At 36.1% G+C, this 15,018-nt stretch overlaps 1 protein-coding gene across 1 annotated transcript in view; it reads right to left on the bottom strand.

Annotated features, from left to right (window-relative positions):
* The window catches only part of HTRA1 (HtrA serine peptidase 1), a 42,146-nt gene that overhangs the window by 24,258 nt on the left and 2,870 nt on the right, over positions 1-15,018 (bottom strand). Inside the window, exons 2-3 of the mRNA XM_015817243.1 lie at positions 3,330-3,429; positions 2,566-2,770 (exon numbers count right to left, since the gene is read on the bottom strand). Coding sequence (XP_015672729.1) covers positions 2,566-2,770; positions 3,330-3,429 — 305 coding nt within the window. The remainder of the gene's footprint in view (positions 1-2,565; positions 2,771-3,329; positions 3,430-15,018) is intronic.

Genomic DNA, 15,018 nt, shown 5'->3' with positions numbered 1-15,018 from the left:
CCCCCCCCCCCCCCGCAAACCTTCCTGCCAAATGTGCAAATATCTGCAGGAAGTTCCTATCGTCTGAATGATGTCAGGGGAGACCAGGGTTTTTCTAGAATGGTCACATGGTATAACAAATATGTGGCCAGAGGGGAGTGGGATGAATTCACCCAGTGATAACTTGCCACTTTGATTCACAAGAATGCCTCAAGCTCCAGATAAGACAATGAATCTGAGTAGCTGCTGTCAATACTATAATAACAACCACTTTTCTATAAAAGGAAAGTTTGGTTGGTAGAAAATACACTGCATTTGCCTTTTGGTAAATGGTTGATTTGTGATGACCATAACCATAAAAGTGACTTTGTAATACTACTCACAGTATACTTTCAAAATTACAAATGCATTGGGTCCAAATGTTTGTCTACTCCTGCCCTAATCTGTCCTCTCCCTCTCTTTCAAGTACCAGTGTTGAGCAATTGTATTTTGTGACATATAGCAAGAATGTATTAGGAATTATGCTGGTGTACCATTCAGTCCTTTGCTAATCACCATTTTTGCTTGAATCATAGAGGTTATTTCTCATTTTGTGTGGAGGATTCCCAGACTGCTGATTCAAGAGGACCTAGATTTCCAGGCTGAAGTATGTAGTTCAGGATGTTTTGATGCCATTATGCCCATCCTGGGAATATTTTTAGTCCAACAATACTATATCAGATAATAGATTACTGTAAGTGATTAAATTTTTTAAAGTGGCTAGGAAGACAACCCAAAGGTGTACACTGTACTCAAGTGACCCTGACGACACAGATAAACCTCCAGGTGGGCTCTCTAAAAGAATCCAAATGACCAGCTGTCTGCAAGGAGTATAAATCCTTCCATTCCCCACCATCCAGTCAGAGGTGAAGAATTTCTTGGATGAGAAGTGAAACATCTTCAAAGAAAAAGAAAAACAGGAAAGTCCATTGCCTTGTGAAAAAGCACCTTTGGGATAACTATGACCCGGATGATTGAGAATCTCCATATACATATAGGAAGACAACATTTCTCTCTATATTTTCGTCTATTCTTACACTGTAATAGTTTCTCAAGAATTCCAGTACACTGCAATAGATCTTTTTTTGTGACCCCCTGCCCTACACATTCTGGAAAATGCAAGAAAATGCAAATCAAATACAAATGATTGTACCCAAATGTATGTGTTTTCAGCAGTGCTTAGGCCACTTCTTTATACTGTAAACAACTGAAGCAAAATTGAAACAAGCTAGGAGAATCTATGAAACTTGTATCCAAACCAGAGAAACAGAGATTAAAGCTTATTATTCTGCTTATTTTGGGATAATGATAACTTTGTTACTTTTGTATAGGCATACAATAATGAATAACATCAAAATATTATCAAATTCTCTGAATTTTTTATTTCAATCTGTGTATTTCCCTATGTAAATTCTTCTGCATGTGTGTACAATAAGTTTATGCCATGTATCTAAAATGTTATTCACCTTATATAATAAGGATTGACCTGTTTAACAGTTACTGAATGTCCCTTCAAGATCTGAAATTCTGGAATAAATATTCGTGGACCTGTGTGTTCCATTTCCTGAAATATGTAGTAGTGTGGAAAAAAGCAGTTCCTCTTTTCAAATAAGCTAAACTCATGCACACTAGCAACGCATTAGAAAGTCTTGAAATCTCACGAATTTAATGACAAGCCACATGAAAACCAGAACACTCTAGAAGAAACACAAATATTACATTTCAGACAGCTATTAAACCTGTGCCAGAATATGATTTTCAAAACAACTGAGTTTTATATATATACTTAATTATGCATTCTGCTTCTCAAGGTCAAATTGTAGACTTAAGACGTATTTGCATAGCAACAAAGACTGGACTCTTGCATCAAAGAAGAACAAAAGGGACAGTCACTGTAGGGATATAAAGTATCTTTTATATTTTAAATGGCCCCATATTAAAAAGTCACAATGTAGTGTTCTGCCTGCCTTGTCTCAGAGAAATAGTCTCCTGTTCCACCAGAAGTCCTTTTGACATATAGACTGAAGAGCATTCTGCAAGAACGTCTTCAAATCCGAAATAAGGAATGTATAACCATGAGGACTACTGTCTGTATTTCTTTCTTGCCCGTGGTCTACTGTTCAAATATTTCCTATTATAGTTCTGTACAGTAATAACTCCTTAATTTATCAGATGTGTAATATTTGTTTGTTTTGCTTGTAAAATACAATGTATCAGGGAGTAGCAGACTTTTAATTAAACATTTTAGCATGTAAAATGATTTACATTTTAGTCAAGACGTCAATGGGAAGACTGAATTAATATCAGGAAAGCAATTGCGTGTTTTTCTAACTACTTAAACTATTCCAGTTCTAGATGGGGGAAAAACAGATAAGAAAAGCCTAAGGTATTTGAATTTATTTGCATATTTACTGTTTTTTGATAAGGGGATATGACTACAGATACATAGGAAAGGAACTACTTTATTAGTATTATTTTTGACAAGAATATGTGGTTATTCTCCAGATAACAGATGCACCTGAAATATTTTGCTTAATATAAACTCACCTGAGTATCAATTTTTATTAGTGCAATATCTGCTTTCTCATCGATATCTTTAATTTTAGCGTCATAGGTCACACCATTCTTCAACTCCACTTTCACTCTGTTCTTATTAGTAACCACATGAGCATTTGTAACAATTAGCCCATCTTCAGAAACAATGAATCCTGAGCCACTGGCAGCAGGAACTTCCCTCTTTGTAAAAGGCAACCTAAAAGACAACACCAATATCAAAAAGTAAATTAATTTCTGAAGATGAAAACAACCACCTGAATCTTTGATATCTGTACACTATTCTGCCAAGTTCTGACATTATTTATATATTCAGCATTTTCAAAGCCCACAGATCAGTACGTCTCAAAGGTGCTTTTTCAAAAAGCACCTGGACTTTGTTTTTCCTTGAAGACATTTTGCTTCTCATCCAAGAAGCTTCTTCAGTTCTTCAATTCAAAAGCAGCTTTTGGACAACCATGACCTGGATCAGGGGTAGGCAACCTTGGCTCTTTTATGACTCGTGGACTTCAACTCCCAGAATTCCTGAGCCAGCATGGCTGGCTCAGGAATTCTGGGAGTTGAAGTCCACGAGTCATAAAAGAGCCAAGGTTGCCTACCCCTGACCTGGATTATTGAGAATCGCCATAGACACAGATCAGTACATTTTTCCCAAAAAGTGAACAGTATTTAAGAGCATCGTAAAATGTTAATTCAAAATAATGTTATTTTTAAAATCCATATAATCAGCAGATATGCAGTTTGAACATCTTGTTTACCTGCGAAACAATTCTATATGAACCACAGCTGGTGCTATCTTCTCCACCACATCTGCGATAAAATTGTATTTATACCGCAAGCTGTTGGGATCTTCCTGACCTAGACAGAAAGAAAGACGGAAAAACCCAAACTATTACAACTGAAAAAGAAACAGCAGGGAAAAAAAATACAGACAACATCAAATGGTTTCCCCCATGTTAGATCTCTTAAAGCGATCCAATGGCTTCAATAAATTAAATGTTCATCCTCTGCAAAATAACTTGAACAGGGAATATGATGCTTCTTTATAGCTATACTGATTTCCTTGTTCCTATTATTGTGCTGCCAAATCCAATCTATCAATTTAATGAGTAGTGACTGAATGCCTTCATACCCAGCACATGTAAGAACCCTTCTAGTCTTTAAAAAACCTGAAATCTCTTTGATGGTATTAATGTTGGTGATGTTCTGTGTAAGCATCGGAATAATGTCAGTAATCAAATCCTTTTCATTTTATTTCCATAATATTCTGAAGGACCAGCACCTAGATATAACAGTTCAGTCACAGCTGCTGTACAAGATAATTAACAAAAAAAAAGTCAACATCCAAAAGCAGCCAAGGAAAAAGAAAACTTATCAACGTCTACAAGGCCAGCATTCCTTGCAGCATATAGAGAGAGGAAGAGCAGAGTGCTCTGATAATGAAAGCTTCATCAATTCTTTTGCTATTTTTCCTTCACTGGATCACCCAAGAATTATTTAAAATATTCATAAGTAAATGAACCAGTAAATCCCAATCAAATTAAGCCCAGCTGCCAGATTCTGGGCCAGGTCCAGTGGAACAATGTCTTTCATTTCACGTAAAGAATATTTGCATGAGAACATAATACCCATTTAGGAGATTACCTATAACCAATACAATAAAGGTAGTTCTTGACTTACAGGTTTGTTTAGTGACTGTTCAAACTTACAACAACAGTGAAAAAAGTGACATGTCCATTTTTCACACTTATGACCATTGAAGCATCCCCATGGTCATGTGATCAGAATTCAGATGCTTGGCAAGTGACTCCTATTTATGACTGTTGCTGTCTCCTGGGGTCATATGATCACTTTTTGCAACCTTCTGACAAGCAAAGTGAGTGGGAAGCCGGATTCACTTAGCAACCGTATTACTAATTTAACTATAGTCACTCACTTAACAACTATGGTAAGAAAGGTGTAAAATGGGGCAAAACTCACTTAACAAATGTCTCGCTTAGCAACAGAAGTTTTGGGCTCAATTGTGGTCGTACGTCGAGAACTACCTGTAGCACAATATCTGCTGGTGCTGAAGAGATATCAAATAAGAATCTTATCAAAAATCTAAGCAGGCTCCTGCCCTGTGTTTAACTGCCAGAAATACTCTACTGAAGAAGTGTCCAACTTTGGTAACTTTTAAGACTTGTGGACTTCCTCATGCTGGCTAGGGAATTTTGGAGTTGAAGTCCACAAGTCTTAAAGTTGCCAAGGGTGAACATTCCTGCTCTAACTATAATATTGAGGAAACTCCAAGTCAACAATTCCAGGTGGCAGCATTTCATTAGAGCCACTAGAAGCATGCTTCAAGTACCTTTTCTACCTCTTTCTCACTTCATGGATATCAGTTTGATAGACATTACATCCATCTTCAGAGATCTTCAGAGCAATCTCAAAAATGTAAAGCCGTAATTAATGACTCTCTCAGGAAAATACCTGATATTCTGAATTATTGTCAGAAGGACTGTCGAATATATGAGGAGGATTCAGAGAGAGAGGATCAGGAGCAAACTGAAGATAGATACATTATTTTTGTCAGAATAGTCACTGTCTGACTGATCAACATTCCTCTTTACAATAATTGAAGAGACCAGTGTGATTCTGATTTGATACAAAAGATAAGGAGCCAATCCTCTGTTCTCATTCATTTAGATTAATTCTACCTAAACATCAATTTCTTAGTTTTAACCACACAAAATTTTGCAAGCTGAAAAGCATAAGAGGAAAAAATTACAGATTATTGGTAATAGAAAAAAATTATATTTAAAATTATTATTAGTAAATCAAAATTTACTACTGATGTTTTAGAAGCAAATTGGCTACTTATCTTTGGATATTAAAGCTTTAAGTTCAATGTTATATAGGGGACAAATAAATTTAAACTAGCAGACATTTTTGTGTGTATGTATAGATGTATGTATATATATGTGTGTGTGTGTTTCATATATATATGTATGAAATATTGAAATACAAGTACAAATTAAGTACTGTATAATCAGTTATGTATAATTAGAGGATTCAGGGTTGTAGAAACTTAAATATTTACTACTGTGAACTGTGCATGTAGCAACCATACGCCCCTAGTTTTGAACTTGAAACCTATTTACTATTTGCCATTTCCTTATTTAGGCTTATATTAGATATAGAAATATTATGGGCCTCTTATACAAATGGTCAACAAACACTGATTGCCAGTATCCTGAATTCCAAATAATTGTTACAGATTCCCTCCATCATCAGCACAAATCAAATGAAAAAGAAGTATCATGGACTATGAAAATTTAGCCTAAATGTGCCAGCACTTAATAGTCTCCAATACCAAAAATGAGCAATCGTTTAATTGCATTCAATCTAAACACTATTTTATCACAAATATAAGGGCACTAGAGAGGCTTCAACTGATACAAATATAGAGAAAACCTCTTACATAAACAGGAAAAATCCCTTGCATAGGATTACTTGAGTGTATCGCTATTGGGGGAAAAATGGCCCTACTAACAGCAGAAAAAAAGAAAGGCTGACAAAGAAGCTTGGCAGCAACTGACCATGGCAACAAGAGCAAATGACTCAGCAACCTTCTGGAGATTAGTTGCGGCGTGTGTTAATGTTACTTGAAAAGTGGTTCAGTTTTTATTGTTGCTATTTTATCTTTTGGGCTACTTAATGTGTGTGTTTCTCTTTTGTTCTCCTTATTTAAATTGCATTTTTGTTTTCTGTTTATTAACACTGCTGATGAGCACTTTTTGCTTTCATGGTACTTTCCTGATTTGTGGTATACATTATAACTAAGCTTCCTTTATTGTGGTTATGAATAACTCTCAAGTATTCCAGAGAGATTTTACTCTCTTAGTTTCTCATGCAACTTCCTTTTTACCAATTCCCTTATTTTAGAGAAGTTTCCTCTTTTGAAATCTAATGTGTTGAATTACTTGCAATTTTTTTTAATTAATATATTTTTCTATTTAGGTATAAATCAGGTGAATAATTATCTAATCCTTCAGTCAGTTCAACAATACTCATGCTGTGATTGGTCTTGATCAGGAGTGTCGAACTCGCAACATCATGTGACATGTCGTGACTTTTTTTCCATTGCCGGCAATGGGGTGGGCGCAGTTTCAGCCTGACGCATCCGGCCTGCGGGCCGGCAGTTTGACACCCCTGGTCTAGATTGTCAGTTAGAGTGAAATCTCTGTTCTAGACCACAACTATTTAAAACATTTAGAAATATTGCCTATTTTTGTTGCCAGGACACCAATTGCTATAATTAATATAAGGATAATTAGGTTACTCATTACTCCATCACTTTAGATGACAGTTGGATTTAATTTTCCACTTTAATAATAATGGACAGTTTTTACTACCTTCTGACTAAGTACAGTACATTGAATTCTCTGTGTAAACCAATTATGTACACTGGATATAAAGCTATCAAATTCAACATAATTTCTCTAAACATTTCTCTAAAGTTCAGTACAATTATTTTCAAAATCAGAATAATTATTATTTCATTTTAAAAGAGAAAGAATCACAAAAATAAAATATTTTTATGGCCACTTGAAGATATCCAATTTATAGAAATTGGAGGTGAGGCAAAGAAGGATGCAAGCATAATTAATCAAAAGGAAAATAAGCTATAAAAACAAGAAATGAAAAAGTGCTAATGTTAATGGGAAAAGCCAAGAATGATGAACTTATTTTAAAAGCTAGACTACATTAAACAGTCATCTACCTTCTCAATTTCTCCAGAAGGCAGAACTAAAATTAATTGATAGAAATTGTAGGAAAGCTGTTTTCAGCTAAATTTTGGGAGATGTTTTATAACGGGAGATTATGGGTTTAGATATATCAGCTACTGTATATCCAGTATATTTACATTCTCCTCTATTCCTCTATAAAGTGGAAGAGGGTGACATTTTAGTTTTTGTTCTAAAAAAACAACATTTGTTCTCACAAAGAATGAAGTGACAGGTTAACTTATATAAAACAATCTAAATTAAAAGTAAGATTTATAGCTCTGTGGAAAGTGACAGACAAATAGAATTTATGAATTAGTTTGATTCTATTGGGAAGGTAACTTCTGAGGAAACAAATTATGCTTGTAGGAGCATAATTCCTGAGCCACCATTATTAAAGCAAATTAAGAATTATCCACACTTTTTAAAAAAATAAAATACATGACCTCAGACTGCAATGTCCTAAAATTGTTCTTTTTGTAATGTTTATCATTCTGATGTTCTGTTCTTACTTCAGTATTTTTTTATCCATCTTATCTCTTACAACTTGTTTCACTTCATATGAAAATGTGCATATTTTTCTTTCTATTCTACAATTCCACTTAAGAAAATTTAATTGATGAGATAGTATCAGAAATTCAGAGTTCCTAGTCTTGTTTCTGGCTAGACTGGTGCTTTTAAAATATTTAATTTTTGCAAAATAGACGATGAAGTCATAATGTTGGTTCCATAAATTCTCATACAGGAATAGCTTGGTTTTAAACAGGAAACAATTTCCTTGCTAAATTGTAAACCCACAGTCCATGATGTATGAAACAGCCAACTATCTTCATGATTATATAGACACAAACTGCTTTAGTAAGAAATAGCTTATTTCTAATTGATAATATTGTGAAGCATCACTACATTATCAACTAGAAATAAGCTATTTATCACTAAAGAAAGGGAGTCTAGAGATAGGTGTAGGCAATATAGTAGTTCTCAGTGGAATGTAACCACAGGTTTTCCAGCCTCCCTCAAAGTACTAATGATAAAGCTGCCAGAAAGTTACATCAGTAGAAGTATTTTAGAAGCATTTACTGATCTTCCGAATCAACTAAGAAGAAAGCTTTCTAATGAGACAGCAAGAAAAATAAATCAGATAGGCTAGAGCCAAAAAACTAAATAACCTAAGGCTGACATATATTTATTGCATGATGAAAAATGGGATTTTGGATCTTTCGACAGCAAATAACTTTGAAACCAAACATGTCTCTGAGACTTTATTCAGAAGCTTATTATGCAACATACAGAGTATTCTTAAGAAATCATGGGTGATAAGCATATTTAAAGATATGCTTAAATATTATCCATACTTTAATACAGATATGAAGATGATGTGTGGATTCTGGGCTTCTGGGAGCTATATTTCAGTGACATCAGAAAGACTACCACATCTCAACAATTATGAGAAACCAGAATAAGTGGGGTCAACCTAACAGTCAGCTGGGAAAGTCACAGTGAAAAAATGTCCTTATTTGTTGGTCAACAAGAGACATACTGGCTCAACGTACTTCAAAGTTTTGAAGAAGCAATGAACTGAACTGTCATTAAATGTTTTTCATTTGGGTCCTTGAAGGGCCTGAAATTTAGAGGCCTACAAAGATAGCAATTAAATACTGTATGTCTTCAAATACAAGTTATGCTTTTTTCCTAAAATAAGGCTATCATATGAAACTATTGATTATTGAGCTGTAAAGGCAAACAATAAAGGCAAGCTGCAGCCTGTGTACAATCACGTAACTCTTTTTAAACCACTAAAATGTATTGTTCAAGCAGTGTCTTTTATTTTGGGGGGGGAGAGGCAGAAACCCCCATAAGCTCTCAAAGGGTGGCTTCTGACTCTTCCAAAGCATCGTGAGCAACTGGGCTGAGGGTCAGACCTGACTGGAGAGCATTGTCAAAGCAGACTCTAGGTTTGGCTACTGTATTTTTTCCCAGCAAACTAGGAACAAGTTTGAACAATGCTCTCGCTCTGCCTGTGCAAGTCCAAAGCAAGCAACAGTTACTTTACCATAAAGTTTGAGAGCCCCTGTGATATATCAATCACAATGTAATAAGTTGCTTTGTTCACAGGTTCAAAACACAAGTTCATGAAAAGGAAAAGAGAGGTGGAAAAGCCACCTACAGAACATCAAATTATAGTTTAGTGTTTCATTTGAGCCAGTCATCTGAAATGAGTAAAAATTCGCTCTTTATTTAGACCACTTTTAACAGAAATATTTATTTGTACCTGTCAATTAAAGTGAATACATAATCAGTACAAACTGATTTGATCATGATAAGTGTTTAAGATAATATAAAACATGGTAATAAAGAAACAAATCTCTTAAATATTATAACAACATGGTGCTTTAATTATTGTTTTGACATTTATTTACATTTTTCAGACTTTATTTAAATTTTTGACATTTATCTCTTAGGAAACAGGATGCAACCATTCAATTCAGTAAGTGGGCATTTGATAAGCCTTAATAGTCAGCACATTAGACATTCTTGTTGTGGATACAAAGAACCAGTTGTCTGTGGATATTTTCAACGAATAAAAAGTCTGCTGTTCTAAATACCTCAAATACTATTTTTTTTTCTTCCCTTCAATCATGTCTGATTCTTGGAGACTGCCTGGCCAAGTCACTCCACTTTACTTGGCAAAGTTTTTCAGAAGTGGTTTGCCATTGCTTCCCTCCTTGAATTGAAAGAAAGTGACTAGTCCAAGTTCACCCAGCTGACTTTGAGTCTAAGGCGGGACAAGAACCCACAATATTTTGGTTTCTAGCCTGATGTCTTAATCACTATACAAACTGACTCACAAAATACTATGAATATAATGGCAAATAAAATTCTTATTAATTTAAATATAAATTAAACGTTGTTAATTGTAGAAGGTCAAATTTCAAAACAATAGTTCCTAGCAAACTAAAATTAATTTACAATAATTTATGGCTTAAAATAGAAGTTTTCAAACTGGGTTGAAAGCCCCTGCAACCTAGAGGGGAATGCAATTTTTTTTTTTAAAAAAATGTTCAATACTGCACAAGCAGAATGACAGCCCTGTCAAAGCTTGCTCCAAGCACCATTCTTCACTTTGCCTGCACAAATCCCAGTGGAAAACTACAGCCTGCAAAGTCTGAGAACTTCAATGTAAGATCAAAATGTAATTTAATACAGAGATCCCCAACCTTTTGGGCACCAGGGACCGGTGCCATGGAGAAAGATTTTTCTGTGGACCAGAGGGAGTATGGTTTTGAATACTGCCTGCATCCCAAGGATGGAGCTTTGCTTGTTTGTGTGGCCCACTTGCTGGCATGCTGCGGACCAGTGCCGGTCCATGGACCGGGGGTTGGGGACCCCTGATTTAATACATATAAGTTGTATATTTAGTTCTTGCCCAATCCTAATCCCCCCCAAACAAAATGTTGCTCACTGGAGGAGACGTTATACAAATTCATTTTTCATCTTAAGGGTCACAATATTACAAAATTCAGGAACTCCTGGTTTCAACCATCATTTTCAAAAAATGGCAATACATTAGCGACAAGCACATTTGAAGCTTATTTCTAGCTCTATGTTTTTCCCCCTTAAATTGCCATTATGAACTTTTGGTAAAAATAATCACTCTGTGTAACATTAGTTATACATGTTATTAAAGTGAACTTCCTAAATCAGCATTCTACAACCTTTCTGGCTCAGTGGACTGGCAGAGGGGGTGATGAGAGGGGGAGGAGGGATGATTGTGTGTATGTGTATGTGCCACTTTCCAGAATGCAGCTTTGTGAACATGCGTGTGCACGCAGACGCTCACCCACCACTTCCATGGCCTGGTTCCAAACAGGCTGCAGCCTGGCACTGGGTCGCAGACCGGGGTTTGGAGACCCTGTCCTAAATTCTCCATGTGACCAAAGAATATTGACTCACCTGCCCCCAAGACTATATGCCTGGATAAAAGGGTTTTCAGTTTGTAGCAACTTATATACTTCAGTAACTATTGCTCTGTAATTCTGATAACCATTACTGTATGTTATCACAGATGTGTTTAAGAGCTTAACTGCATTTTGTTGCTCGGGGCAAATTGATTTTTCTGATATCTAAGCCAAATGCCTATTCAAGCTCATATCCTGTTTGAGTGGTTTGAACTGTCTTTAATCTGCATTTCATGGAAGAGAATCTAGTCTTGTAAAAGAGTTTCCTTCCATTCTTTTTCTTGCTCTCTGGGGACAGACCTATATACTGTATAATTTATGTTCTGCAATGTCCCCTAAAACAAGGCTTTTCAACCAGTGGTATGGGTACCACCTGTGGTACATTGGCACCTGGCAGGTGGTACACGACCATCCTAGAAAAATGGTAGCGGTGGAGGGGAATGAGCTGAACCGGTGGCAGCACCGCACAAGCCTGAGCGAGAGATGGCTGGAGATGCAGGGCTGTCAGGGCTCAGCGGAAGTGCCAGGATCTGCGGCAGGCTTCAGCTGGAGCTCGGCATTGATCCTGGAGCTTCTGCTAAGCCCAGAAGAAGCGCCGATCAGCTGGAATGTTGCAGCATCTCCAGGGTCTTGTGATTTACATTCAGATGCTTGGCAACTGATTCATATTTATGACGGTTACAGTGTCCCAGGGTCATGTGAAGTGACCAAAACCTGCTGCAACCACCTAGCAGATGGGGGGAATAAAAACCAAACACCCCCTCACCCCACCCCCGCTGCCAATCCTCAACAGAAATGCTCACAACAATGAAAGCCTCGGACAGGAGGAAGAGCGCCGCCGGGTAGGCAGGCAGGTGTCTTGCTCATCACTTTTTTCATTGCCATTGTAACGTCGAACAGTCACTAGCGAACTGTTGTAAATTGAGGACTACCAGTACTTCATCACTTTTTCCTTTTTTTTTTTTTTTTGGTCATCAAGTTTTTGACACCTTGCTAGGCGACTGGTGGTACTCGGATATTGCCATATCCTAAAAGTGGTACAATGGGTGAAAAGCCTGCCCTAAAATATATTAGCATCATTAGCAACCAGTTCATCATTAATTAAGTGCAGAGTTAAAAATGCATCAAACAAGAGAGAGAAAAGGGGGAACAGTCGTATGATACTCTTTGTGGCTCATTATTGAGGATCTGTCTTAATAACCACTCCTAAGCATGGGAGGAGAGCAAAGAAAAATGAACCTTAAAATGGCTCCAAAGGTCTATTTTGTTCAGCTATGTTATTAAGTTAACCATAGGAAACATCTTAAGAAATCTTTCCAAGATGTTGATCACGTTTATCTGATTTTATCTTTATAGGAACAACTGCAAGCTCAATTCAAAATATTATTAATTTTATTTTAAAAACCAAATAGGGTATGATTGCCCCAAATTTCTTAGTGCCTTACAAATAAGGCAAATATATTTATCCCAGAATAATGTTGCAAGATCCAATTTGGGCCAGTCACCGATTCCAATTGGATACCTGCAAAAATATTAACAGTAAAAGTTGTTCAACAATGGAACAGACTGCTTCAGAATGTGATAGACTCTCTTGGGAGTATTGAAGCTGAGACTGAACAGACTTCTGATGAGAATACCGCATTAATGAGTTCTTGTATTGGGCAGGTGGTTGGAGACTAGATGATCTCCAACTGCATTTCAGCCCTTACATTCTATTATGTTTCAAACTCTGACTCAACCTTTTGTTCAGCAAAGTCTTCTATTGAGAGCCTTATATAGTTAATAACTCTAACCTATTTTTCTGCAGTTATTTTTGCTGCATTAGGAGATCTGTTTTTCCAGCCTTTTCCTACTGACATGCAGACAAAGCACCAGCCAAAGGAAATGCATGCCTATATTCCCCAAACGTTCCTAATTAGCAGATAGCCAAAACATACACTTTCCAATCAAAGGAGCAAAACAGTCCAGGGAAAATAAAAAAGAAATGTGCAAACCTGATCAGGAAATCTAGGAATTGGGTAACTGGGTCAAAAATTTATTCCAAAAATATCACCAGTTTCATCAAGTAATTTGCATCATAGCTGGGAAGGATAAGTGGTCAAGAAAATCAGTAACACTTTGAAAAACTTGGAAAATATTGAAAATCATACAGTTAATAGAAATCAACTGGCGAACGTTATATATTGTATAAGAAAGGGGAGGATTTCTATTGACAATCCTGTTATCTACTTCCTCCAACTATTTTTTTTTCATTTCTCCAATCTTCAAGGGGAATTTTTAAACAGTTACTGAGAGCTGTAAACAGAATGAGAAGACTTAAAAAGCTTCATTCTCCCTGTTTCATTATTGGCATAAACATGTAAGTCCAAACCCAGAACTTAATTTACAGCAGCCCTGCTTTTCTCACTCCAATATACAAAAGAAGATCCAAAAATATGAAGTGGACTTTTGTTTTTGCCTCCTCACTGGTGTCTTCAAGTATATATATTTTTTTTAAAAATTAAAAATACATATATCTGAAATATTTAGCTAATCAAAAATTCCAATGGTCTGTGGGAAGTTAACAAACAGAACAGCTAAATACCATAAGTGAAACTCATTCCTGCTGAGTGGTTTGACTGGGGAATGTTTTTCCTGATGTCTGGTGACATGTTGAAAGGAGGCAGAAGACAGCCAGAGAAGAAATACAAGGGGTTGGAGTTTTCAGCAAATAAAAATTGGGTGAATTTTGTGGGGACTGACAGATCTGCAGGGGCACATTATGTGATACTACTTGCAATGTCAACTTCCAATGGGGACTTATGATGGACTGATGCTCTCTAAAGGTATGGAGAAACACCATAGCTGAGAATGCCAGCTAGAAGGAAGATTTTGCTGAGTGCAATGAAGGACAAAAAAAATGAGGCCTCCAGAAACAAAACAAACAAAAATTAGTGGTGAATGGCAGGATTCACCAATGGTCAGACCTGGAAGGTGTGCTGGATAAGCAGCAAAAGACTGCTTCTTTTGGAATGCAATTCCTGAGCAAACAGGGATTCTTTCATTATCATCTTTGTTAAAAAAAAAAAAAAGCTCTGGGAAGTAGATTAACTGTTCATCATCATTAAATAGAATAGGGTTAAATTTAGGGTTAAGATGAATGAGTATTAAAGAATTAGTGGGCATTAAGAAAAGTATTAACTCTAAGACCATCCAGATAATTTGGGGGCCAAGCAGGATGCAAATCCAAGTCTCTTCTGGCCAGTGCATCACACTGTTTCTTGCTGCCATTTCTCAGGATTACTCTTTTACAAAGAATCGGCATTTTTTAAAATTAAAGTTGAATTTACAAACATCTTGTGACAACATTATCGTGCTAAATGGATTACTTTTTGATAAAACAATGATAGCATTGCCAAGAAATGATCCCCATATCTGTAACAGCTATAGTATATAGCAAACCCTAAAACTGCTGTTGGAATCAGGGTTAAATTTACCAAAAATTGTTAGAATCAAGGACATTTAGTAATAAATAAATGTATATTAATAATATTAAAGCTACACCAGTATAAGAGAGAGTCACATAAACTCTGAATTCAGAGTGCACAGTTCAATTCTAGACTGAAATGATTAAAATCTAGAATTTGAGACTTAATTTTTTCAAGTCTGTAAAAAGAAGGGTTTATTGCATATTACTGAGTAGTCTAAGAATATATATGAAATCAGGTTTCAACTATGAA

The sequence above is a fragment of the Protobothrops mucrosquamatus genome, unplaced genomic scaffold (genome assembly GCF_001527695.2).
Source record: "Protobothrops mucrosquamatus isolate PMUCROS unplaced genomic scaffold, P.Mucros_1.0 scaffold566, whole genome shotgun sequence".
Taxonomy (NCBI): domain Eukaryota; kingdom Metazoa; phylum Chordata; class Lepidosauria; order Squamata; family Viperidae; genus Protobothrops; species Protobothrops mucrosquamatus.
This window is presented reverse-complemented; position numbering and strand designations above follow the sequence as displayed.